At 43.3% G+C, this 26,078-nt stretch overlaps 1 protein-coding gene across 1 annotated transcript in view; it reads left to right on the forward strand.

Annotated features, from left to right (window-relative positions):
• The first annotated feature begins 1,414 nt into the window (after positions 1-1,414).
• Positions 1,415-26,078, forward strand: part of ADSS1 (adenylosuccinate synthase 1) — a 41,631-nt gene continuing 16,967 nt past the window's right edge. Inside the window, exons 1-8 of the mRNA XM_090034140.1 lie at positions 1,415-1,660; positions 17,266-17,368; positions 20,966-21,028; positions 22,181-22,231; positions 23,363-23,429; positions 24,872-24,979; positions 25,339-25,420; positions 25,871-25,997. Coding sequence (XP_089890266.1) covers positions 1,463-1,660; positions 17,266-17,368; positions 20,966-21,028; positions 22,181-22,231; positions 23,363-23,429; positions 24,872-24,979; positions 25,339-25,420; positions 25,871-25,997 — 799 coding nt within the window. The 5' untranslated portion in view covers positions 1,415-1,462. The remainder of the gene's footprint in view (positions 1,661-17,265; positions 17,369-20,965; positions 21,029-22,180; positions 22,232-23,362; positions 23,430-24,871; positions 24,980-25,338; positions 25,421-25,870; positions 25,998-26,078) is intronic.

Here is a 26,078-nt window from a genome sequence, read left to right on the forward strand (position 1 = left end):
GCCTCAGGCACTGAGATAACATGCCCCAGTGACACAGCTCCATGTGTCTCAGGCTAGTGTGTGTGCAATGCATGTGCATACTGTGTGTGTGTAACAAAGTGACACAGTCCCATGAGTCTCAGGCTGGTGTGTGTGTATTGTATGCACCTCACAGTGACAGATGCACGTGCCTTAAGTTGGTGTGTGCATTCACATGCATGTCCCACAGTAATATAGCCCTATGTGTCTCAGGCTGTCTGGGGCGTGTCCCACAGCAACACAGTCCTGTGTGCTTCAGCCTGGAGTGTGTGTGCCTGTGGGTCCTGCAGTAGCATGGCGCTGATGCCTCATCAGAGGTGTGCTGTGCATGTGTCCTGCAGTGACACGTGCCCTCTGGCTGCACGTTGTGTATGTGCATGAGTGTGGTGTGTGTGTACGTGCGTCCTTCAGTGACAGCCTCAGGCTGTGGTGTGTGTGTGTCCTGTAATGACACAGTCCCATATGCCTCAGGCTCTGTGTGTGCATGTGCATGTGTGCACGTCCCCATGGTGACACAGTTCCATGTGCCTTCAGGCTGCATTGTGCATGTATGCGTGTGTGTGTCCCAAAGTGACAGTCCTAGTGCCTCAGGCAGTACAGTGTGTGTGCGTGTGTGCGTGCGTGCATGTGTGTGTTCTGCAGTGAGTCATAGTGCTTCAGGCTGTGCATGTATGTGTGCATGTGTCACCATGACACAATCCCATGTGCATGTATGGTGGGGGGGGGGGTGTCCCACAGCAAGAGTCCTGGTGCTTCAGGCTGTGGTATGTGTGTGTGCACGTGTGTCCCGCAGTGACGGTCATTGTGCCTCAGGTTGTGTGTGTCCCACCGTGACACAGTCCCACATACCTTCAGTCTGGGTGACGTGTGTGTGTGAACACGTGTGTGTCTGTCCTGCAGTCTAATGTCGGCTGTGTGTTGTATGTGTGTGTCCCACAGTGAGAGTCTCAGTGCCTCAGGCGGCTGGTGGTGGTCCGTGTGTGCGCGTGCATGCGTGTCCTGCAATGACACAACTCCACGTGCTCCTTGCGTGTGCACGCACCTCCTGCTCTGTGTGTGTGTCCCACACTGACACACTCCTGTGTGCGCGTGTCCCACACTGACGGCCCAAGTGCCTGGTGGAGGGGGGCAGTGACACAACCCCACGTGCCTTGGGCTGTGTGTGTCACTGACACCATCCCGCACACGCGCGTGTCCCGCAGTGACACAGTCTCACGCGCCTTGCGCACTTGTGTGCTGTGCGGGGCGGGGGGGGGGGGTGAACCCCGCACTGACACGATCCCACAAGCCTGCGGCTGCGTGCGTGTGTGTGTGCGTGTGCCCCCCAGCCACGCGCTCCTGCGCGCGCGCGCCCGCGGTGACCCGCGGTGTGGGCGGGCTGGCGGGGGCGGGGCGCCTTATAGGCGGGGGGGCGGCGGCGGCGCGCACTCGGCCGCGGCGCAGCATGTCGGGCACCCGCGCCTCCAACGACCGCCCCGCGCACCCGCACCCGCAGGCCGGCGGCGGGCCGCACAAGCGGGCGCGCGGCGAGGCGGGCGGCAGCCGCGTGACCGTGGTGCTGGGCGCGCAGTGGGGGGACGAGGGCAAGGGCAAGGTGGTCGACCTGCTCGCCACCGACTCGGACGTCGTCTGCCGCTGCCAGGTGCGTGCGGCCCCGCTCCGCCGCCCCCGCCCCGTGATTATCTACCCCATCCTCACTCCTACCCCTGTCTCCCCCGTGATTAGCTACCCCCACATCCTCCCCCTCACTTCCTGCCCCTAGATCTCCCCCGTGGTTCTCTACCCGCATCCTACCCCGTGATTATCTAGCCCCCCACATCCTCCCGCCTGATTATCTACCCCTCCACCCCTGCCCCTGATTTCCTCCCCCCCAGTCTCTCCCTCAGACTGCTGCTTCATTCCCCCGAGTTTCCTCGCCTCCCTTCTCCCGCCCTGACCCCCCCCCCCCGCCTTCTGCTCCCGCTTCACCCCCTCCCCAAACTCCTTCCCCGCGGCCTGGCACAGGGCAGAGGTGCCAGCCCCCAGGCAGCTGGTGCGAAGGGACCTTCCCCCACCCACGGCGGCATCTCAAAATGCCACTTGGACAGAAACCGGTCTGAGTTATAAATAGAAGTAGCTGAGCCTTCACCATGAGGGACATAGGATCCCCGGCGGGCAGGTTGTGCCCCAGCAAGGAGTCTGCCCAGAGCTGACCGTGGCTGGGTGTCGTGGGGGCAGGCGATGCAGGCAGCAGGTGTCAGCTGGCGTCCCTGAACGTGAGGCTTGCTGGTGGCCAGACTTCTGCCCTCCTCGCCTGGTGTAGCAGCACTGAGCCAGGGCTGGCCCTCTGTAGTCGCATTCAGCCTAGTGGGCATGGCAGGAAGCAAACCCCAGGGCCTGGGTAGGGTTCACTGCCTTTTCTGCTTGGCCCACAATGTATCTTTGTTACAATGCAGGAGAGGATTTATGAACTAGTTTAGTTTAAGGTCCCTAATAAACCCTATGGGTTTCCTTCAGCTAGGCTTTGCTGCAGGTTCTTTTTTTGAGATGGGCAGATTATGTTCCGCACGGACATCACTGAAGCACCTTGTAAAATACTTTGAAATGAGAAACGGATTGTGGGAAAACAGAGCAAGGAAGTTTAACTTGTTTTCAAGTTGTGATTTGAAGTATTTGTGCAGTCAGGAAGCTTATGGCATCCCTGTGGTTGTGTTTATGTCTGAATTGGTTTGAACACTATAAAGTGAAAGTAGTGTAAAGACTCTGGAAATGTACCTGGGTGCTTGTTTCGTCCCATACAGGCCGAGGTAAATGAAGTACAACGTGACCGTGCGCATAATCTTAATCCATTAAATGTCAAAGCAATACTCATAAAATATTTATGCAGATGTAGATGTTGATCTTTACTGTCTTCTAACTCTTACTGTAACAACACAAGTACGTTATTCTGCTTTTTATTCGTCTGCATTCATTTCAGTTTAAAAGCTAGATGGAAATGTTTCCGGTTTAAAGAGACATGAGGGCAAGCAATAAAAACTCCAGATATCCTTGAATCTGCTGTGATAAACCCAAGGACATTTCTTAATTAAATATGTTAAGTAAATAAACTTTGTCATGTGAGTTAACTATTAAGAAGGTGGGTAATATATTTTCTGTTGGTATGGTAAGCTGCTGGATCATGAATCACAGAGTGGGGTTTTTCCTTCTGGATGCAAGTTAATGAACATGAATGATTGTGATAAGTCATAGGGCTGGACTTTATATTTCCTTTTATATTTTCACTGTAAACTCTTATTGGTAGGAATTCATACCCTGGTTCTAAAACCATTCTGGGAGAAAACTGAATTTAAAAGCCTCAGTCTGGTTCTAAAGAAACACTTTATAAAAGCCCCAAACCTGCAAATATTTATGCACCTGTTTAACTTTACTACTCTGCAAGTTGTCCCACAGGTTTCAGTGGGAGTCCTCGTGGTAATAAAGTGTGCATGAATGCCTGGAGTATTCAGGCCTTTAAACACTGGAAAGGAAAAATAAAATGAAAATACTTTTTGCAGTCACTTGCAAAAAGTTAAAATTGAGTAGCTTAACATAAAGCTGGTCTTGTTTTCACGTCTCTTTTTAAAAAATGGCAGTTTATAGAAAAAGTTTAAAAATGCTGTAAATTTAGTTGTAAATTGTAAACCATTTTTTGTTTGTTTTTAAAAATATTTTAGATTATTAAATATTGATGTGATTTGAAGAAGTCTAACTCTTTGACTTGGTTTATTTCTGCATTTCTCTCATATTTGACAATAAGTCAGTGAAGTCATTTTTTACTTTGTTTTTCAGCCAGTTTCATGATTAAGGAATGAATCCTGCAAACCGTAAAAAGTGTATATAACCTTACTCATGTTAGCATTCAAAATGGGGCCTGCTACTGTAAGTCAAGTTATGCACACACTTAAGTGGTTGCTAGGTCACAGCCCAAGTTCACAGTTTGCCAATACTTAAGTAAGAATCTTATCAACTTAAATAGCCGGTAGCTTGAGATAATTTTAGTCTCCTCCTCTCTGCTTTCCTTTCCCAAACAAAAAAAACAGGGATTGCATTAACAAATAAAATTTTGGTCCAAACCCAATGTCTCCTTTACCTTACATTGTTAAAAATAGACAAATGTAGTCATGGTTCAAAGCTACCCATTAAAGCAATATTCAGCAGCTATTATTTTTAACTCTAAACTTCCCTTTTTTCTTCCCCAGATAAAGAGAAAAGTTTTTTCATGCTCTTGACTGAAGGAAAATGTTATTTTTTTTAAAACAGTTGGTTTTACTAGAGTTAGATCTATATCACAGTAACACATTTTTCTATGGTTTTATTAAAGCTTTTTTTGATAGAATTTTAAAATGTGGGACCAATTTTGAGTTTCCAGATCCATTTGTTAAAAATATAATTGTAGAGGAAAATTGAAGATATTATCAAAATGTTAACAGGCTTTAGCAACGAAAATCCATGACAACTATATTCTCATGGATATCAGTTGGGAGATAGTGTTCATGATTCAGAAAAAGTTGAAAGGAGAACTAGGGTACAGCAGCAAAACACCCAGGATTATCTTCTCATTCAGTCTTGTTTCCCAGGCCAGCACAATAATTCCACAAGTGTCTGCACAGAAAAATTATATCAATTTTGCAAATCTGATCGTTTTTGTAAAATTAAGTTTCATGGGATTAGAAGAGTCGCAGACTCTTATATGACATTGTTTCTCTCATTCCGGATGCATACTTAGACTAAATGTCCTGTGATTCATCTCCCTTTTATAGCTGAAAGGGCCCAAACCTATAACTTTCAAAATGACACTTCAGTATGAAATACTAGCCCCTTTCTGAAGTCAAAAATGAAACCCCCTTGATTTTAGTGGGGCCAGGTTTTTACCCTTCCTGCCTTGTGAGTTAAACAACATCCTTATGAAGAGGTTAGTTCAGCAATTAGCTTTTATGCTACTGTAACTACAAGAAATGCTTATCCAAATATAACCATAGACAATGTTAAAGGACATATTCAACCTGCTTTCATTAAATTGTCTCCCAGATATGTGAGAAAGTTGGTTTGTATACACACATCCAAACGAGCAAATAGAAGATGTAAATAAGACATTTTATGCAAGTAAGGAAGAGGTATCAGAAAACTTAATTTTTTTGACTGAAGGATTTTTTAGGTGTTTGAGGATTTTGGCTAATAACATATTAAGCAGAAATATGAAAATTCATTGTTTTTAGCCCCTACTATACTGCTTTAAAACTTGATAATTATAATTTGCCAGCAGAGTTGAATAATTCTGCTACTGTACAGTAATAATAGCAAAAAGAAATTTGTAACACTGAAGTTACAAAATTGCTGTTTCTGGAGGACTTCCAAGTGGTCTTAAAGACACCTGATTGATCACATGGTGCTTACTTTTTTTTCTTGTTTTCTCAACTACTAAATTGAATTAAAGGAAGCTAAAAATATATTAAGCGTTTTCCTAATGTTTCTTTTCCATTTAACATATTGTTGTAGTTACCACAGGGGTGTTGTACAATCAAGGCAGGGAAAAATATGTTCTTTGCAATCATAAATGGGAGAGGTGATTTTCATGATCAAAAGTAGGTTGAAGAATAGTTCACGCTTTCTCTTTTTGGCCTTGTCCCTGCTGGAAAAAAAGCTTGAGAACTCCTGCTGTATTGAACAGGATCTGACTTACCAGAATTTTCATTCATCGTGTTTGTGACAAACCATAAAGACATTTCTCTGAGAACTGTCATTTTCTATTTCTCAGGTTCAACACAGAAAATTATGTTTTTTAGTTGCCAGAAGCTGACTCTCTTCCAAAAGGTTGGCACTTTAAACTCCCTCACTAAAAAATTAAATCTAAAAAATGTTGCACGACACAAACAATTCCGTCAACATTTTTCCGAGGGGAGAGCATTCCCCCAGAAGCTTAACACACTAGAGAGAACAGATAACAAAGACTCTTTTTGCTGACAAATCCTTTCTGGAGATCCTTTTATAATAGTAATGAAAGAGAATGGATTTTGCAGCAGAGCTTGATTGTATTAGCAAAGTATTGTTCCAGAGACTTTATGCCTTGCCCTCATTTCAGACTGAAAGCAGCAAAAGTGATTCAGCAGTAGTAGCTGATCCAAGAGGGTCATAAGATTGTCATTCAGTCCTTCATTTGAGGCTGCTGTTGGCTTTCTGTCCATGCCAAACACTAGACATGTCAGATCACTGACACATCTAGTTCTAGAAGTCTCAGCAAGAACTCATAAAACATTTCTGAATGATAGTCTAGCAGATAATATTCCCTGTAGGAATATTATGGGAATATGTATTACAGCAATATATACGATTATAGGAATATATGATATTCCCCCTAGGAAGTGGCAATAATGATGGGACATCAACTTCTAAGATTATAGATGCAGTAGGAATCAGCCCATTTCCATGAACAGTGGGGAAATTCCTCTTTCATTTACAAAATCCACCATCAGACAGACAGGCTGCATGTTTACTGGATACCCAGTAAAAAATATGAAAAAATTACCAGTATCCAAGTTGCAGTCTTCCATCCAGTTTGGAGTTGTCTCCGTTTTATAATAAAAAGACCGTCAGACTTTAGCAGACAGAGGGATAAAAATCATAGCTGATATTAGTGAGGAAGGTAAACTGGTGGATTTGAAACATAATAGACATCCCATGTATACCTCCTCTTATTTTTAGTTGTGGTCCAGCAGCTCGTGCTCATGTGCACACACAAGGATGTGAAGAATACAGTATGAGGGTAAAAGGTCTAATTTTCTTGGCGTATCAGATATTATCAAGTAAGGTGATGGAAGGCCAAGAAATAAAAATCTATGGGATAGAGTGTGATTAAGATAGAGGGGGGTAAACTAGAGATAAATCTGGTAAGAGGCATGCAGATATCAAGATTAAAGTCAGGAAACTGGAAAATGCCATACAAATGTACTTCCCCGAGGTTTTATCAAAACTCCGACAATGAACACAACAGGTGTTAGAAACACCCTGTACTCTCAAATGTTCACATATATGCTGTAGGCAAGCAATCAAAGGAAAGAACTGAACTTGGCATAGCCAGGCCACATCTCCTGTGGCACAAATCTTGGGAAAGAACTTTCCTCACTGTGCAGCTGGTAAAGCAGGGAAAGGAGGCTCAACCTCCAGTAAATGACTTTGGCTAGGCCATCACACTATCCTCCTGATGTAGAGCTACTGGGATTGCTGGCAGCTGGGATTGAATGAGATCAGCCTTCCAGCATAGTGAATAGGAATGCCTGGAGCCCTAAGTTACCTTTGTGTAACAGTGCACACCAGTGGTTACTGGTCTAGCAAATTCTCCTCTAGGTGAGGATCTAACCTTTGGTATCTAGTACAGTTTTTTCCTGTATAGAGGGGGGAAATATATAGATCTATTGATATAAATGGGATTAATCCTACAATCATTCTACACATAAGGCTATCACTAATGTTTTAGGGGTCTTGAATGCTTAATGACTGCAGAACTGTGCTCTTTTTTTCTCTATTCTTTGTTTATTCTGCTTTTGTGAGTGTATGGATGTTTATCCTGCTTTGCATAATCAACTGAAATAGGCTGACTAAACCCAAGTAGTCCTTTTTTTAAAATTTTTACTACTAAAGCACATCAGGGAGGAAGGACCGTCTATTTGTTTTTGTTTCTGCACCTTATAAAAGTTTAATTATAGCTCTTGTGGCAATTTTGACATTGGGGATGGTCCTACCCAAGTTTTATTTTAATTTCAGTTGTAAATATTTGTAGGATGCATCATATCATTATAGAAGTTAGCACAACATGGGGCCACAACATGGGCTATTTTAAACCTAGGCCTCTCCTTTGGGCATCAGTGAGATCATCTGAGGACCACCAGGAGTATATATACTGTACAAGAAGGTCAAGTCTAAACTTACCAAATCCCCATAAGAAAGCAAGCTTAATTTTTCCATGTCCTTTAAAAAAATCTGTTCAGTTTATTATCCTATATCAACTTGAGAAGAAAACAGCTGAAAATTTAGCTTGAGTGCCATCTGTTTTGTTCCATTCCTTGTATAACTGGCTAGCTATCACTTAACTTGTTTACAGAGAGAAGAAAAGTAATGTTCACATCCTTGGGTCATGTTACTTCCCACAGGGACAGTAGTGCACTTCTGCAAGAAAGCTGACCTTCTTAGGCTGTTTCTATTTAACTTCCTCTGTTCTAGGAGGCTACTAATTTTCACTAGAATGCCTCTTTGTCCTGTTTCAACGGGACAAAGGAAACTTTGCTTCAGTTGCTTTTTTGGATCTGCTTGTGCAGTCCAATTACATGTTGTTGTTGTTGTTGTTGCTTTCGTGGGGATTTTTGTTTTGTCATTTTCTTTTTTTTAATGTAGTTTAACAAAATTTTGCTTTAGCTTAGCTCCAGAATAGCCCAGGAGGCTAAGAGCACTGTGTCTTTTTCACTTGTTAAAATTATGGATGGGTCACAGCAACAATGTTCAGCTCCAAATTTTCCTGAAGTCTAGGAATGTTTAAATCCCAGGCTTTTGTCTGAGCTTATCTCTGTTCACAACTATTTAACCCTGTCATTTTGAATTATATCATGCAGAACTGCATTTAGGATATTTACTGTATAAATGTTTTGCAAGTTTCTTTTAAAGGTTAGAAGAGTTGTTCACTTTCCACCACGAGTGTGTGTTTATAACCCTACTAATTATTAGGAATATTAGGATTTAGAACAACCTTTTTCATGGGAAGCAAGTTTCTGAAAAGAACAAAAATGTATACGGGAGGATAGGAACTAGTGGGTTTTATTTGCTAGTATTGGGGAAATGAACTGAGGAAAAGGGAAGTAATGAATAAAGAGAAACAAGTGAACAGGAATGGACTAACACTGATAAGGGTCTTATGATCTGAAATGGTCATATGGCTGGTAATGACAATAGAATAATCTGTTTGAGCAACTTGCACACAGAAATGTTGCTCTTATCAGAAAGCCTGCTTTTAAATATAAGTCAAGTCAGCTAAACATGCTTGTGCTCGTACATAATGATAAAGGAACACAATTGAAAGTGGTAGACTTTAACCTTATAGGCAAGTTATTTGCATTGCCAGTCCTACTTGAAATTAAGAGTATGAACATTTCCTGGCAGTTCCATGCCTGGATGTCATTTTTACTCTACTTTTAGTTTACACAGGGCACATTTACATGAGACATTTACTGCAGAGCTGACTAATTAGCTCTGTAGCAAAGTTTCAGTGTCTACATATGCACCCTTATTAGGGCATAGTAAACTAATAAACACTGCCATAGGATGCTACTTGTAAACAGTCTACTGCAGTGCATGTGTAGACACTGTCAGGGCTGGCTGGGGCATGAGGGTGCTTCAGTGTGGGGGCTGCCTGCCAGCTAGCCCCACGCTGAAGTAACCTCGTGCTCCAGCCAGCCCCTCCACAACATACTGAGCTGGGTCAGAGCAGCCCCAGGCTGGCAGGCTGACCCCCAAGTCTCCTTCCAGCTAGCACTGCTCCAGTCCAGCTCAGTGTACTACAGTCCTGGGGGCACATGCAAACTGCCCCGGCCTTTACTGCTTTACATTAATAGCATGTGTAGACATGCCCACAGAGATCCAAATGTCAAGCACAGCAGTTAAAGACATATAGTTACTGGCACAGTAGGTGCATCTACACATGAAATTAATGTGAAGCAATAGACTCTGGAGCAGTTTGAGCTGGAATACACTATTCCCAGGTGCAGCATCTACACATGTGGTCGGGGCACCAGCAATTTGATCGGGGGTGGCAGGTCCTAGCTGGCAGGGGGCACAGGGATCAGCCTCGGGCTCTGGGTGGCAGAGAGGCTGACTGGGGCATAAGGATGCTGAAAGTGCAGAGCAATGTGGCTAGGTGGCAGGTAGGAGTCTGACCCCCAGCTGGCTGGGGTGATCGGGTGCAATTTACATCTGTAATCAACATCTGTGTGTTCAATCACAATATATTACCCTGGTGTAGGACAGTACTGTCTCCAACAGTACTATCTTATGCCAGCATAAATTAGTTTACTGCAACCTAATACTGTCACATGTGTAGACTTTGACACTTTACTCTCCAGCCAATTAGTCTACTCCACAGCAAAGTGCATGTGTAGACATTGCCAGTAGGCGCAACTACATGTGCCATTAGGGGGCAACAGTTTATTGTGCCTGTGAAGCTCCTAGGTGCACGGTTTACACATGCATGCCAAGACCTCATCACATTTAGCTGGATTGCAGGAGGCCCAGCTGGCAGGGGGGGTTAGGGGGCTAGCTTGCCAGCCCGGGGATTCTCCAGCCAGGCTCAATGTGCTGCAGTGTGCTCAATGTGCTGCAAAAGGGCATGGGGGTGCTTCAGCAAAAAAACTCTGGAGCAGGGTAGGACTTGTATTTACTAGTTTACTATTTGCTATTTCTTAGATTTGTGTGCCCTAATAGGGGTGCACATGTAGACACTGAGACATTTACTATGCAGTTTATTAATCAACTGTGCAGTAAATGTCTCTTGTAGACACACACAGTGTGTAGGATTCTGAGTCCATACACCAATAACTGGGTTACATTTGTCCATCTGTCCAGCAAGTGATGCCTGACCAACCTGATTTTCTTTTATAGGGTGACAGGCTGTGTGGGTGAGGGAAGAGCAGAGGATATGATATACCTTAACTTTAGCAAGGCTTTTGGGATGGTCTCCCATGATATTCTCAATAACAAGCTAAGGAAGGACAGACTAGATGAAAGTACTGTAAGGTGGATGCATAACTGGTTCGTGCTCAATGAGTTAATGTCTCAATATCTAGTTAGGAGGAGATATCAAGTGGGGTTCCCAGGGGTCTTTCAACAACTTCATTAATGATTTGGATTCGTAGATTTCATAGATGTTAGGGCTGGAAGGAACCTCAAAGATCATAGAGTCCAGCCCCCTCCCCTAGGGGCAGGAAGTCAGCTGGGGTCAAAGGATCCCAGCAAGATAAATGTCCAAATGTCTCTTAAAGGAGTCCAGAGTAGGTGCTTGCACCATCTCTGAGAACAGTCTGTTCCAGGCCTCGGGGGCTCGGACAGTAAAGAAATTCTTCCTTATGTCCAGCCTGAAATGGTCTTGCAGGAGCTTGTGACTGTTTGACCTTGTTATCCCTCGGGGTGCTTTCCCCCCAGATCCTGATGTACACCTCTTATATACATATAGGCAGCCACCAGGTCTTCCCTGAGCCTGCACTTTTCCAGGCTGAAGAGTCCCATGGCTCTCAGCCTCCCATCATAAGGCCTGTTCTCCTGCCCTTTGATCATGCACGCGGCTCTCCTCTGCACCCTCTCAAGCTTCTCCACATCCTTTTTAAATTGTGGAGCCCAGAACTGGATACAGTACTCCAGCTGCGGCCTTACCAAGGCCAAGTACAGCGGGAGGATGACATCCTGGGATTTGCTTGAGAAGCATCTATGGATGCAAGCCAGAGTTTTGCTTGCTTTACCAGCTGTGACATTGCATTAGTGGCTCATATTCCTCTTGTGGTCAGTCATGACCCCCAAGTCCCTTTTGGCCATGGTGCTAGCAAGCAGAGCACCGCCAAGCCTGTAAGTGTGCTGCGGGTTTTTCTTCCCAAGGTGGAGTACCTTGCATTTTTCGGTGCTGAAAGCCATCAGGTTTTCGTCTGCCCATTTTCTGAGCCTGTCTAGGTTGGCCTGGATCACCATACTGTCTTCAGGTGTGGACGCTTTACCCCAAAGTTTGGTGTCATCAGCAAACTTGGCCAGTCCACTTCTGATACCAATGTCCACATCATTGATAAAGATGTTAAAGAGTATAGGCCCAAGGATGGAGCCTTGGGGGACACCACTGGTCACGGTGCACCATGATGATTTACTTCTGTTGACTACCACTCTCTGGGTCTGACCTCAGAGCCAATTCCACAGCCATCAGACTGTGATGTAGCCGAGGCTGCAGTTGGTCAATTTTTCCATAAGGAGAACATGGGATACCAGATCAAAGGCTTTTTTAAAATCAAGATATATGACATCGATCTCTTCTCCCTAGTCCAGGTGATATGTCACCTGGTCATAGAAGGAGATGAGATTGGTCAGGCAAGACCTACCTGCAACAAACCCATGGTGGCTATCCTTCAGGATGTTGCCATCAGCTAGTTTGTCAAGAATGGTCTCTTTGATAATTTCTTCCAAGATCTTCCCTGGGATAGAGGTCAGGCTTATAGGCCTGTAGTTCCCTGGATCTACTTTCCTTCCTTTCTTGAAGATCGGCACCACATTGGCCTTCTTCCAGTCTTCGGGCACTTCACCAGACTGCTACAAGTTCTCAAACCTCCGTGCCAGTGACTGAGCTATGTTGCCTGCCTGCTCCTTAAGTACCCTGGGGTGTAAACTGCCTGGGACAGCTGACTTGAATTTATCCAGCCTCTCAAGGTGGTCTACATTGATGAAGGGTAACAATTCTCCCTTACCCTGGCTGTCCCGTACCGTATTGAGCAAGGCCGTCCGTGGGGTCTGGTGAAAAACTGATGCAAAATACCCATTAAGCAGGTTGGCTTTTTCCTGGGCGTCGGTTGACAGTTGTCCCATAAAGTGGGACTGGGTGCATGCTTAGCAAATTGGATGGAGTTGGAGACACTCTGGATGGTAGGGCTGGATAAACTGGATAAACACAATGTCTTGGATAAACTGGAGAAATGGTCCACAACCAATTAGATGAAATTCAACAAAGACTAGTGTAAAATCCTGCTTGCTTCCCCTTGCCTCCAGCAGCAGCTTCTCCTCCTGCTTCTGCTGCACCACTCCAGGCAGGGAGGAAGCTTCAGCCAGGCGGCTCCTGCCCCAGTGCACAGGGTTACTCCAGCTCCTGGCTGCCTTCCACCCACTCGGCAGCCCGTGTGGGCTAGAGTGCAGTGTAGGCTGCCCCAGGCGGAGCTGAGCCCCAGGCAGAGCACTGTGGGGGCAGCCAAGGGCTAGGTCCAGTCAATTGGTGGGTGCCCCGCACAAGCTGGATCCAGTCAGGTCAGATCTGGCCCTCAGGCTCGATTTTGCCCACCTCTGGGTTAGACAGACACTTGGCTAGGATAGTTTAGTCAGGGTTGATCCTGCCTTGAGTTGGGGACTGGGCTAGACAAGCTCATGAGGTCCCTTCCAGCTCTACTTTCCTATGATCCCATATTTTTAATCACTGACAGAGTGCCACATTCTGCACTCATATGCATTAGTGTAAATCAGGAGAAACTCCAGTGGAAATCACTGCCTCACCCATAAATCACATCCCTTTTTGTGCTTTTGGTGCAGACATCAAGAAATAGGCCACTTGAAGTTTGGTACATGAGACCCCAAAACTGGAAAACTGAAGGCTTTTTAAAATGAAATGTGTTGTTGAAAAGAAGCTGGGATGCTTATGAGGTAACCAAGAAAATATTTCCATAGTGTCCTTTGTAACCTTGCTGCCCTGATGAGGGTTACTTGATAAATACATTGAAGACCTAAATAAAGAGCCTTCTGTATAAGCTAATGCTCACATCTCTTAAACAAAGGAAACCATACTCAGTGTCTCTTGCACTCACCAAAATACATCAGTCCCATGGACTTCCAGTTGCTTTAAAATACGAAGCTTACTTAATACACCTTCTCTTTGAATGTACATTACATTATGTTTTCCAGTCTCAGATACGATATGTGCCCCCTTAAACTTGGACCACGTTGCTGAAAGGAACCAGGACACAGACTAGGGCTGTCCAACTGGTGGCCTGTGGGCTGCAGCCCACAAGGGGTTGAATAGCAGGCCCTGGGCTCCTGCCCAACTGCTCCCACCCTTGCTTCTGCTGCAGTAGGCTCCCCCTCCATCCTCTCCTTTCACTTCCTACCCCCACCCGGTGGAGCAGGGCAGTGCAACACTATGTGGAACCAATGGGGAGCCTGGGGTGTGTGGTGCAGTGGGGGTTGGGGAGGATCACAAGTACACAGTGCAAGTGTTGTGCCTGTGTAGCGTAGCTGGAGAGGGTCATGGGTGTGCAGTGCAATGGGGCGGTGGTCACAAGTTTGCAGTCCAGTGATGAGGGAGAGACATCTGTGGGGCATGTGACCCAGAGGGCCGTGGCGGCTCGCACTGTTGTGGTCCATGGGACATGTGGCTCCCAGGCATTTGGAAGTTGGATAGCCCTGACTTAGACAAAAGGAAGTGTGATTTAAAAGAAAACCACAGGACTGCAGAAAAGTTAAATAGAACAGCTGGGCTGGAATATATTGAAACAACAATTAATGTAAACTCACATTCTGTTCCACATAAAATAAACCCTGTAGAAATGAAAAGTATTGTCAACTGTTGAGATTTTTATCACATCCGTCATATTTGATGATTTTACTAAAAGCACAACTTCTAGAGCTATGTTACTTGGATATGTGAGCTTTCATTTAAAAAAAATATTTTAAAAAGAAAGGCTATCATGTTTGTTGGAAAAAGCTTCAAAATGTAACCCAACTGCACCCCAGTGCTTCAAATGCCAGAAGGCAAATAAAATAGTACAATTTCATTATTTTTTTTTATACTACGTGATATTTTTAAAAATATTTTTGGGATTTTGGGGCCTGATTAATAATATTTCAGTGACTGAAGATGGCAGTAATATTGAGTACCCAATTATAACCTTGTTAACATAGCTATATCATTGCCCAATCCTGACAGATAGATAGCAAAGGTCCTGTAGCACCCTTGAGCAATTCCTTTCAGTCAGCCCAAGTGTGGAGTTGATTGACTTGGGCCGGAGCTATGTCCAGACTTTCCTAACAGTATGTGGAACTACTCGGATCACAGAGAAAATTGAAAATGGAGTCAAGTGAGAAATCCTGTAGACCACCATGAAAAATGAATATGCCATGTTTAGTAAATGGAGATAATTTTAACATTAAAGTCAGATTGATGGACATTAACATTTAACATTAATGTCTCCTGTGTGGATTATGTATTCTTAGTGGCATCATCTTCTAGTATCACTTACTGGCCTTGCCTGGGTTTGTGTCTTTCTAAGGGATGGATGGCACTGTTTTCAAATGCACTCAAGTGATTTAGGTTCTGAAGTCTTATTTTCAAAAGTTATTTAAGTTAGGTTTTGAGAGGTGTTTAAGTGCCTAAAGATGTCAATAGGTGCCAAGGAGGATTTGAAAATCACACTTGGTTGCAGCTACGCATGTTTTGCTGCGGAGTTCACTAATTAGCTCTTCAGTGAAGCGTTGCAGTTACATGTATGCCAGAATTAGGGTGCAGTAAATTAATTAACTCTTCTTTAGGATAGTACCATCTGGGACAAGTACTATCCTATGGCATAGTAAGGGTCAAAAAAACCCCACGCGAAAAAAGCAGGGTGGCACAGATGGAGGCAGTGTGCGCTGCCTGAAACTGGAGCCTGGCCAGCCAGAGCGATGCTCCAGCTTCCCGCTAGGCTCCCAGCTGCAGAAGTCACATGGCTGCAGCTTCCCCAGCACCCAGGACCCAGGTAAGGCTTCTGCAGCCTCTCCTACCCCACCAGAGGTAACCTACCACATGCCAGAGGGTGCATGGCACAGGCGTTCCCTGGGGACAATGAGCAGCGGCATGCTTGTCTGGATGCAGCCACTGTGTGCTAATTTGTATTTTTTAAGTATCTAAAGTACCTTTAGGTTAGGTTTATACACCTCAAGACAGAACCACATGTACACATGCCACTGCCATGCTAAAACATGTTGCATCCTCTCCACATGTGCTAGTTCCCACACTGGAGGTAATATAGCCACGTTACTGTGGCACTGTTCATATACCAATAAACTCTCTCAGAGCTTATTGGCATCTCATCAGTGTAACACATCTCTCTGCTGCTAGTTTGGGAGCAAACGCAAGCAGAACAGGCACCGTGCGTCTTCTTTGTACTGTACAGACATATCCTAAATACTGAAAAATCTTTCTGTTAAAAATCTTACTCTGTTACAGTGAAACATAAGCTTCTAGCTGCTAAAGTCATGTTAAATATGAGATTTAAGCTATCCAATTTTGACATTTCTGAATATTGTTATAAGCAACTTCACTGATAGTTAAGGCCTTGATCTGCTCTAGGTACCTGACTTAGTTTGGCGGTGTACTTGGTAGCCGTGTTGGTCTGAGACAAAAAGACATATAAAAAATAGAACTCTTGGTTCCAAAATGATATCTTTTATTAGACTAACTGGAAAATGGCAAAAAACTTGTTCTTTTCTTCAAGCTTTCAGGATCAAAATCTCTTTATCAGGCTCTGAGAAAAATGTAGATGGTACAAGATGGTAAAAAGTCCCCATATGTAGGAAATAAACTTCATTTTTGTACAGAGGGAGCTGAAGATGGAAGGCTGTCCCTCTGGGTCCATGAGAGTGTCTTTGTGAGCTGTGTTGAGTCGTTCTTTGATGTGTTGATCGGCTAGAATTCCTTCCCTGGAGGTGTCCCGAAAGCTTGCAGTAAGGGACAATTTTCTTGCCATTTTCCAGTTGGTCTAATAAAAGGTACCATTTTGGAACCAATAGTTCTAGTTTTTTGTATGTCTTTTTGTCTCAGACCAACACAGCTACCAAGTACACCCCTGAAACATGGAAGATGCTAAATCTTAGCCGATTTTGGATTTTAAACCTTGTCGCAGAACAACAAGGAAGTTTTTTTTTTTTTACCTCCCTGCCTGCTATCTGACACCTCCAGGGAAGTAATTCTACCTGATTTACACATCAAAGAGCTGCTCAACATAGCTCACAAAGACACTCTCATGGACCCAGAGGGACAGCCTTCCATCTTCAGTTCCCTCTGTGCAAAAATGAAGTTTATTTCCTACCTATGGGGACTTTTTACCATCTTGTGCCATCTACACTTTTCCCAGAGCCTAACAAAGGGACTTGGATCCTGAAAGCTTGCAGAAAAGGATAATTTTCTTGCCATTTTCCAGTTGGTCTAATAAAAGTTATCATTTTGGAACCAAGAGTTCTTGTTTTTTGTATGACTTAGTATGAACATTTTAACATCTATCAATCACTTAAAAAAAAAAAAAGCATTCATACTTCTAATATGTAAAAATTAATAGAATCCATATAAGCAATAGAGCTGGAAATGCTGCTGCCTGGACCAAGACACAAAAGCAGGGGAAAAAAATCAAACTACCAAATCTTTTTGCTTATAATAGGGAGACACTGCAATGGCCCTGATCATTTGTCTATGTTTCTCTCTTTCAGGGTGGAAATAATGCAGGCCATACTGTGGTTGTTGATGGGAAGGAATATGATTTTCACCTCTTTCCTAGTGGCATAATTAATCCAAAGGCAATTTCTTTCATTGGTAAGATACTTTTGAACATGTCCAGACATTAATATTGGGTAATCATAATCATAGTTTGATAAAGCAAGCAGAAAATAAAAGATTATGAAGTTCATTTGCCACCTTTCAAATCATCAGTTATTCCATAATCACTGGGCATATTTGTACCATTAACTTACTATGCCAAGCAACATCCTGCTGAAACATAATACATAGCTCCACACGTATTACCTCCCATATCAAAAGTAACGCAAAATCCTGTACTTGGGATGGAACAATAGCATGCATCTTAGTGTAGGCATCTTAGCATATAGATCCAGCGGCCTAAACTGCAGGCTCTTGACTGAGCTATTTAGCCTCCCCCAGCATTGTATGAAAACTGCTACCCTACTGATTTAGCAGAGAGTGCATGTATGCCAGAGTGATGTCTGGAGCATGGCACTGCCTAGCCCTGTATGGTATCCTAGTAGGGATGTGCCCAATATCATTTTAAAGAGAATTGAAGTAGTGAAAGCATGAATTCTCCCTGTCAGTCTCTTTGCTGTTCTTCACTGTGTTTAAGGATACAAGTTTAACTAGCGCCCTCTATTTAAATATTCAAATGTTGTACATACATGTGCCCACACTTTGCAGATGCAAATGCTTTGATGTATGCTAGATGATCCTGTTGCTTTTCTGCAGCCCTTTTCTCCCCTGCATCCAGAAATAGGTACCAAGAAAGGGCTCTGCCTGAAAGCATTTCTAGACTCTCTTGCCACCTATGCTTCTTGAGATGTGAGCTTTTCTGAGTTGATGTCACGTGACAATGTGATGTTATTTGTATCACAACTTCACAATGAAAAGTACTATCACAACCTATTTTGCATTGGGCCTCCTGATTTTTCTGCCTGTAATGTAAAATGCGTGTATCTAACCTCATTTCATACAAAATAGCTGTCCCTTGCATGACCTGCACCTTATCCTCAGTTTTTCAATAGGGGATTTACTGTAACTCAGCTAATCTAATACGTTAGTAACAAAATAGAACCCCATGACCAGATTTAAAAAAGAGAATTCAGGAGCCTATCAGGATTTGATAAACCTGACTTTACACATCCTAACTGCTTGTTTTACATGAACAAACTGTTTTCTGGGCCTAATTTATGAATCTTATCTTGAATCTGTAGCCCTAGCAGGTGAACCAGTGTTAAAACTGCAGTCTGCAAATGGCCTTAAATTATCACTCCCTTTAGCAGGACAGATTTATAGGGAGCACATAAGAAATTACAAATATAATTAATCACTTCAAAAAGAATAGTTTTTAAAATATTGTGCATATGTAAGGTCCATCTTAGGTGTTGTGATTTCATAATGTTTACTAAATAAAATAGTTTCATAGTTTCTAGGGTCGGAAGGGACCTGAGTAGATCATCTAGTCTGACCCCCTGCCATGGCAGGAAATAATACTGGGGTCAAACGACCCCAGCAAGATGTTCATCCAACCTCCTCTTAAAAACCCCCAGGGTAGGAGCCAGCACCACTTCTCTTGGAAGCTGGTTCCAGACCCTAGCCACCCTGACGGTGAAGTAGCGCCTCCTGATATCTAACCTAAACCTACCCTCTGCCAGCTTGTGACCGTTATTCCTGGTCACTCCTGGCGGTGCTGGGGGGAACAGGGACTCCCCCAGTGCCTGCTGATCCCCCCTGACTACTTTGTAACAGGCCACAAGATCCCCTCTCAGCCTTCTTTTTTGGAGGTTGAACAGGTTGAGGTCCTGTAGCCTCTCCTCATAGGGCCTGCCCTACTGTCCCCTGATCATGCGAGTGGCCTCCTCTGGACCCTCTCGATGCTGTCCACATCCCTCCTGAAGTGGGGCGTCCAGAACTGGACGCAGTACTCCAGCTGCGGCCTGACCAGTGCCGCATAGAGGGGGAGGATCACCTCCTTGGACCTGCTCGAGATGCATCTGTGGATGCATGCCAAGGTGCGGTTGGCCTTCCTGACTGCCTCCCCACACTGCCGGCCCATGTTCGTCTTGGAGTCAGTTATGACTCCAAGATCCTTTTCCGCCTCCGTGCTGACAATAGGTGTTGTTCCTTTAATATGGGATTAAATTAATTTTTAAAAATATTAAAAATTGCTAAGGTACTAGATTGCTGAATTACTCGATTTCATATAAACAAAAATTAAATTACAGGTTTAAAAGTGGGCAGAGAGTGAAGGTGCATATAAGTGTTACGTAGAGCTAAGGGTGATCTAAATGCTTGAGCGTGCAGCATCAGATGAGACCTAACTGTAGACTGGCATCAGTTAACCTGACCTAATGAATACTTGTATGTGTCCCTAGCACAGCCCTGGGGCTGTGCTATTTTTACATCCCCAACCCTAACCAAGCTGTTTGGCCCCCTGACCAACACACCTCCAGATCAGGTGGCTCCCTGCTGGACATGGAAGTCCCCTCCCCAGGATCACCCTTCCCCCAGCACCTTGCTCCCACCAGTGCCCCGCCCCGACCCCTTTCCCCTGTTGCCCACACACCGCCTTTCAAGCGGCAGTGAACGCTTGCATGTGGTGATCCCAACCTAGATTTGGCGGCTTAAACTAAGCCATCAGAACCTGAGCTGCATCCCATGAATGCTTGTCTGCACCCTTACTATGCTGGGGCCCTTGGTATCAGCCCGTGTGCCAGCATTTACCCTGTAACAGGAGCTTAGACCTCAGTGAAACAGGCCTAAGCTGTCTTAATGTCACATACTGAGGGGCATGCGTGCACATGGCCACTGTGGAGCAGCTGAAGCCCAGTAAATCCCTTCTTATTAACTCACTGTAATTTGTGCAGCTCTCTATACCCTTAGATTCATGTCTAGGTTTCACTGTCCTTTTATTTTCCAAAACTTTGGAGAGTCTCAGATATGTAGTCCTAGTTCTGGCAAATATTCGCTATAACATTAAAATATATCAAAACTATTTCCCTGGTGACATTTGGTTTACTCTGTTGCTAGTTAGCATGGAAAGTAATTAACGACCAACCTCTAGTTAGCAGAGAAGTTGCATTTCGTTTGCTTCTAGGAAAAAGTAAATAGCAGCTGTTTCCATCTCACTATAGCTCTAATCCCTCCCCATCTCCAGTACACCCTCTGTATTGCTTACGGAATTTAATTTGAAGCTTCATAGTAAAGAGAAGGGATCGCTCATATGTCAGAACAGCTATTTTGAGCTGAGTCTAAAGGACATGCAAATATAGAAGAAGATTTAAAGTAAGAACTGTCCCTGGTATAATCTGCTGTCTTCTTTGATCTTACACTAATAAAGAATTTGAGACCAAAGGCCTGATTCAGTGCCCACTGTAATGAATGAAGATAATCTATGGACCTCAGCTGTTTGCGGATCAGGCTCCAAATACAGATGTAGGCAGGTAAAATGGTTGAGATTTCAGTAGGCTTGTACCCATTTACCCCAAACCTGGATTTGGTCTTAATAGTTCTTGAAGCCAGTTAGTGATGAGCGCATGATAACCTTAAGTCCTAGCAGTTTTTAGTAATATTTCAGTATTTAAAAAATGAGGTTTATGTCATTCATTTAGAAGAATAGCTATTCTATTTCCTGCCTTTAAATCATTCTTTTGTGTGTTTCTAAAGGTAATGGGGTGGTTATACATTTACCAGGCTTGTTTGAAGAAGCTGAAAAAAACGAGAAGAAAGGTTTGTGTTAAACAGTTCTTTAAAATGGTTTTATACTGACAGCTAAATCTTAAGTTCTTTCCAGACCCACATCTTGACTTTTTGCGACAAGTGTTCTGTACTGCAAATTTCTTGCCTTAAAATCATTAAGAAAAAATTACTGAAAAAATGTTCTGTTTCATTTGTCTGGACAAATTTCTAAGAAGGAGCCTCTAAATTTTATGGGTACAGTCATTTGGTGCCACAATAGATAACAGATATAGATTGAAGTCCTGGTTCCAATGAAGTCAGTGATAAAACTCCTGTTGACTTCAGCAGGACCCGTAGTTAACCCCCAGTTCCTATTTCCCATCTCCTAAGAGTACATGTCCATTCTGTGCTTTGCGGACACAAGTTTGTGGTACAAACTGATTCTGATGGACCAGGGATATCAAAAATATGGCCTATGGAGTTCTGTCATCCAGCCTGCGATGCTGCCTGTGGGTCACAGACCAGCACTGCATGCTGTATGCAACACGTGCTAGCTCTGGCCCCGCACACTGCATACAGCAGATAGTCTGGCATGCACAGCGCATGGGGCCAGCCCAGGGTGCACACTGCATGCACTGTCTGGGCTGTACCAGCCCCACAGGCTAGATCTGGTGCACGGGGCTGGTCTGAGCCAGGTTTGGCCCATGGACTGGCCCTGTGCCCCCCCCCCCCCCCCCCATCCATCCCATGGGGCCAGATTAGGTTGACATCCCTAACTGTAGACAGTTAATCAGGACTCTATTCCTTTTTAATGAAAGAAGTAACTAGCATCATTAACAACAGAGTGAAAAGCTTTTGCCTAAATTTGTAACAATTTTGACTGCTGATTAGCTGTACAACGACATTATAAGCACATCTTGATACTATTTTTGTCCATACCAAAATAAGAAAATACAGTCCCCAGGTGAAAGCAGTCAATGTGGAAACAGTCCATTAGCAGAAAATGGTAACGAAGGAACTGAATAGTCAGCCATGGCTTAACCAAAATAACTTTCCCAGTGTTTATAATAAACTAGGTTTCTAGGTTACAGCATATTTAATAAGAAAGGGAGCTAGAAGAAAGATAAAGAAAAACTAAAAGTAAATCAAGTATAACAACAGGGGAATATAAACTTTAAAATGTATGTGTATATTTTCTGACAGGTTTAAAGGACTGGGAGAAAAGACTCATTATCTCAGACAGAGCACATATTGGTAAGAATTTTACAGAAGTGGAGATCAAAGATAGGGAAAAGATTGAGAGAAAATGCAAATGAAAGATCCCAAAGATGCTTTCAAAACTGCTTCGTTTCTGTGCAATTTACATCTAAAATATTGTTTTTTCCCAAGTTGTATAAGGTGCACCTAAACTTTATGCATCAGATATTAATGGAATTGGTAGTATCCAACAAATAAAACTGAACTGTTGTTTGCTAATACTCTGTAACAAAACAGTGACTTTGTTTTCATGTGAAAGGAGCAGTGAACAATTAGAAGTCACAGTGGCTTTTTTCCCTCCAGGAAGATCCACAGTGACCATGTAGGAACCATCATTTATGTATTATGATTAGGGACCTATTTAAAATAGTGGTGAGACAAAGAGTTTCTATGGCCTGTAGAGCCAATTTTGCAAGCATTTCTTGGTAGCCCTGCCTCTCAGTGCTGATTGGCAGAGAGGCCCCTGGGAGGCAACGAGGTGGCAGCCACTGTCTTGATTCCTGGCTGCCCTTTGTGCTGCCCGCCCCTTGGTGCTGATTGACGGAGAAGCCCTGGCAGAAGGGTGAAGGGATGAGGGGGCAGCCACCATCATGTCTGCTGGCTTTTAGGCTGCCCTGCCTTGGCACCTTCCCCTCCTGGCAGCAAGGACCACTGGCTCCCCAGCATTTTATTTTTATTCAGTTTTTTTTTTTTGATGATTTTTTTGATTCTGTGGACAATTCTGGATTTTGTGGTTTCCACGAAATCCACAAAACCGCAAATGAAGTAGGTTTCTAATTATGATGCTTAAAAATTGACTGGCCCCAGGAGCATGAGATAAACAAGAGTAGGCCTGTAAGATCCCTGTGGAGTCACTCTAGGAAACTGAGACACTCTCTCCATCCAGAGGATGACGAGACAGAATCACTCCACATAGCCCAGAGGTAGATAATAAGAAACACCAAGCACGGAGGTGTATCTAAACTTCTTCCTCTCTCGAGCTTAGGCACCCAAGTCCTGTTTTGATGCCTATTCAGTTAATCTGGATTTGGCCCTTAGTTCTTAAGTTGTAGATATGTCTGATTTTTTTTTTAAATGTTTTTCTGCCTTGATTCTCACCTTGTTCCTTTGGTTTTTGCTGCTGTGCAGTGTTTGACTTTCATCAAGCTGTTGATGGACTTCAAGAAGTACAACGCCAAGCACAGGAGGGAAAAAAGTAATTATATATCAATGCTTTTATCCTGTCAATAATGTTTCAAATCTGGGAAGCTGGTATAATTTTTTTAAAGCAGTCCACTATATTATGATCATCCCCGGTGGCCACTCACAAACCCACTGGAAACTGGAAGCTTGGGACCAGCTCATAATAATGTCCCCATGGGCCCCTACCAGTGACTTCTAGTTTTGGAGTGTGGTTGCAAACACAGGTCAGTGGGGCAAAATGGGGCACATGGGATGGCTGGGATATGCTACCCCCCAGGGTGTGGACAGTCCCATAGAGGACCGAATTAGAACTGAAATGACCTTGGCCTAAAATAAATAGGATGAAATTCAGTAGGGACATGTGGAAAGAACCTCACTTAAGAAGGAACAGTCAAATGCACAAATACAAATTGGAAATGATGGGCTACTCTGCAGTACTGCAGAAAAAGAGTTACAGTGGATCACAAGCTGAATATGTGTCAATGATGTAATACAGTTGCAAAAAAAGCTAATGACATACTGTTCACAGGAGAATTCATGTGCAAGTCATGGCAAGTTATCCTTCCACTCAATTCAGCACTGGTGAGGCTTCATCTGGAGTGCTATCTATGTTCATCTTCCTTCAAGAAGGATATGGACAAATTGAAAAGAGTCAGAAGGAAAGCAACAAACATGAGAGGTCTAGAAAACATGACATCCAAAGAAATGTTGGAAGATTTGGGTTTGTGTAGTCTAGAGAAGAAAAGACTGAGGGGAGGCTTAACAATGAGAGGCAGATGTTCTCTGTATCCAGAGAAAACAAGACAAGCAATAATGAACTTAAATTGTAGTAAGAGATGGAGGTTGGACATTCAAAAGAACTGTCTAATTATCGTGGTGGTTAAGCACTGGAACCATTTGCATAGGTCCCCTAAGGAATAGTAAGAGCAGGGCTGAGAATGAGGTCCTTTATAAGGCTGGCCACCCACTTTGCTGTTCTCTTCCCAGCTTATCTCATTTGCATGCAAGGATTAGTCCTTTTCTGTACAGAGAGTTAACGATAGAAACAGTGAATATCTTTAGTTATAAATAGGTTCGAAAAGGGAGTTGGCAATCTGTAGCGCATGAGCTGCATCTGGCTCACCAAACAGTTATGTCCCGCCTGTGATTCTGTGGCAAGGGACAATGTCTGAAATTCATTAGGAATATAACGGGGAGAATTACAGCAGCTTGATGGCAGTGCAGCAGGGGAAAGTAACATTGGCAGCTGGGTCAAAACCAGCAGTCCACCAAGCTCCTTTAGTTTGGCCTGCAGCTCCTAAAGGGTTGCCATCCCCTGGGTTACAGCTTTCTTCATAAAAATATGCTTCTCCATTTCAGAATACTTCTCTAATAAGCAGCATATAGCAGAGTTCTGATAAAATTTCCTGATATAAAGCATGTTTTGTGAACACACGTTTTTCATCTTTTTATTAGTATTGGCACAACAAAGAAAGGCATTGGACCAACATATTCTTCCAAAGCTGCAAGAACAGGCCTTCGTGTTTGTGATCTGCTTGCAGATTTTGATGAATTTTCTTCCAGGTACAATTATTAACACTTCTAAAATAACATATTAAGATAAGGTACATGTGGATGATAGCTTTGCTTTTTATAGGGGACACTTTTTAAAGTGATATGTATGAGCTTTGTGCACGTATCCTTTAAACTAAATACTTCCACAATTTCCTGCCACTTTTTTTTTGTGTGCTGTATACAGTGTCCAGTCATTTTAAGTATACTAGATGTTAGCAGATGTTGTTTTACACTTGTACAGGAGTTGCATGTCCTTTCACTGTATAGCCATTCCATATCTTATATCATGTGAACTGAATTGTTGCCAAGATTTTTCAAGCAGATGATCAATGAAAGTGCTGCATACTTCATTTTTGGACGTTTTACAGATTCAAAAATCTCGCACAGCAGTACAAGTCAATGTTTCCCAATTTGGAAATAGACATAGATGGGCAACTGAAAAAGCTAAAGGTAAAGATTTCACAATTTTTGTTTTAATTTGGGGGCATTTAAAAAAAAAAAATCAAAGCTTCAAAGTAGAAAAATATTCAAATAATAGGTCAGTCCATTCAAAAGCGTCCCTGAGCTGCTTCTTATAAAAAAAAAAGCCGAAAGAATTAATTCAAAATGAAAACTACACATTTGAAAAATGAAAGGACATTAAAGAAATGCATACACTCATAAATAATCATACAATATTTGGCTACAGTAAAATGTGTTTTGCAGTAGAATGTCTTCTAGTCAGGAGTATGAAAATAACCGTAACATATAGAAAGGCACTGTTGTATTTTACAAGAGAAATGTAGTTTTGAGCCTATCATGTTAGGGTTACTTGTGAGTTTTCTGTCACAGATGACCACACTGTGCAGCCACTCTTCTAGCACTGTTTGGTGAAACTGGTATTTCTACTGAAACTTTCAGGGATATGCTGAAAAAATAAGACCAATGGTCCGAGATGGTGTTTATTTTATGTATGAAGCTCTTCATGGGTCCCCGAAGAAAATTCTTGTTGAAGGTGCCAATGCAGCACTACTTGACATTGACTTTGGTAAGTTAAGGAGATTTAACTCCTGAGAGATGGTTTGTTTTGTCTTTGCATCAGCCTTGCTTACAGGAGCAAGTCAGAAAA

The sequence above is a fragment of the Crocodylus siamensis genome, chromosome 2 (genome assembly GCF_052110815.1).
Source record: "Crocodylus siamensis isolate JL-2025a chromosome 2, ASM5211081v1, whole genome shotgun sequence".
NCBI classification, from domain to species: domain Eukaryota; kingdom Metazoa; phylum Chordata; order Crocodylia; family Crocodylidae; genus Crocodylus; species Crocodylus siamensis.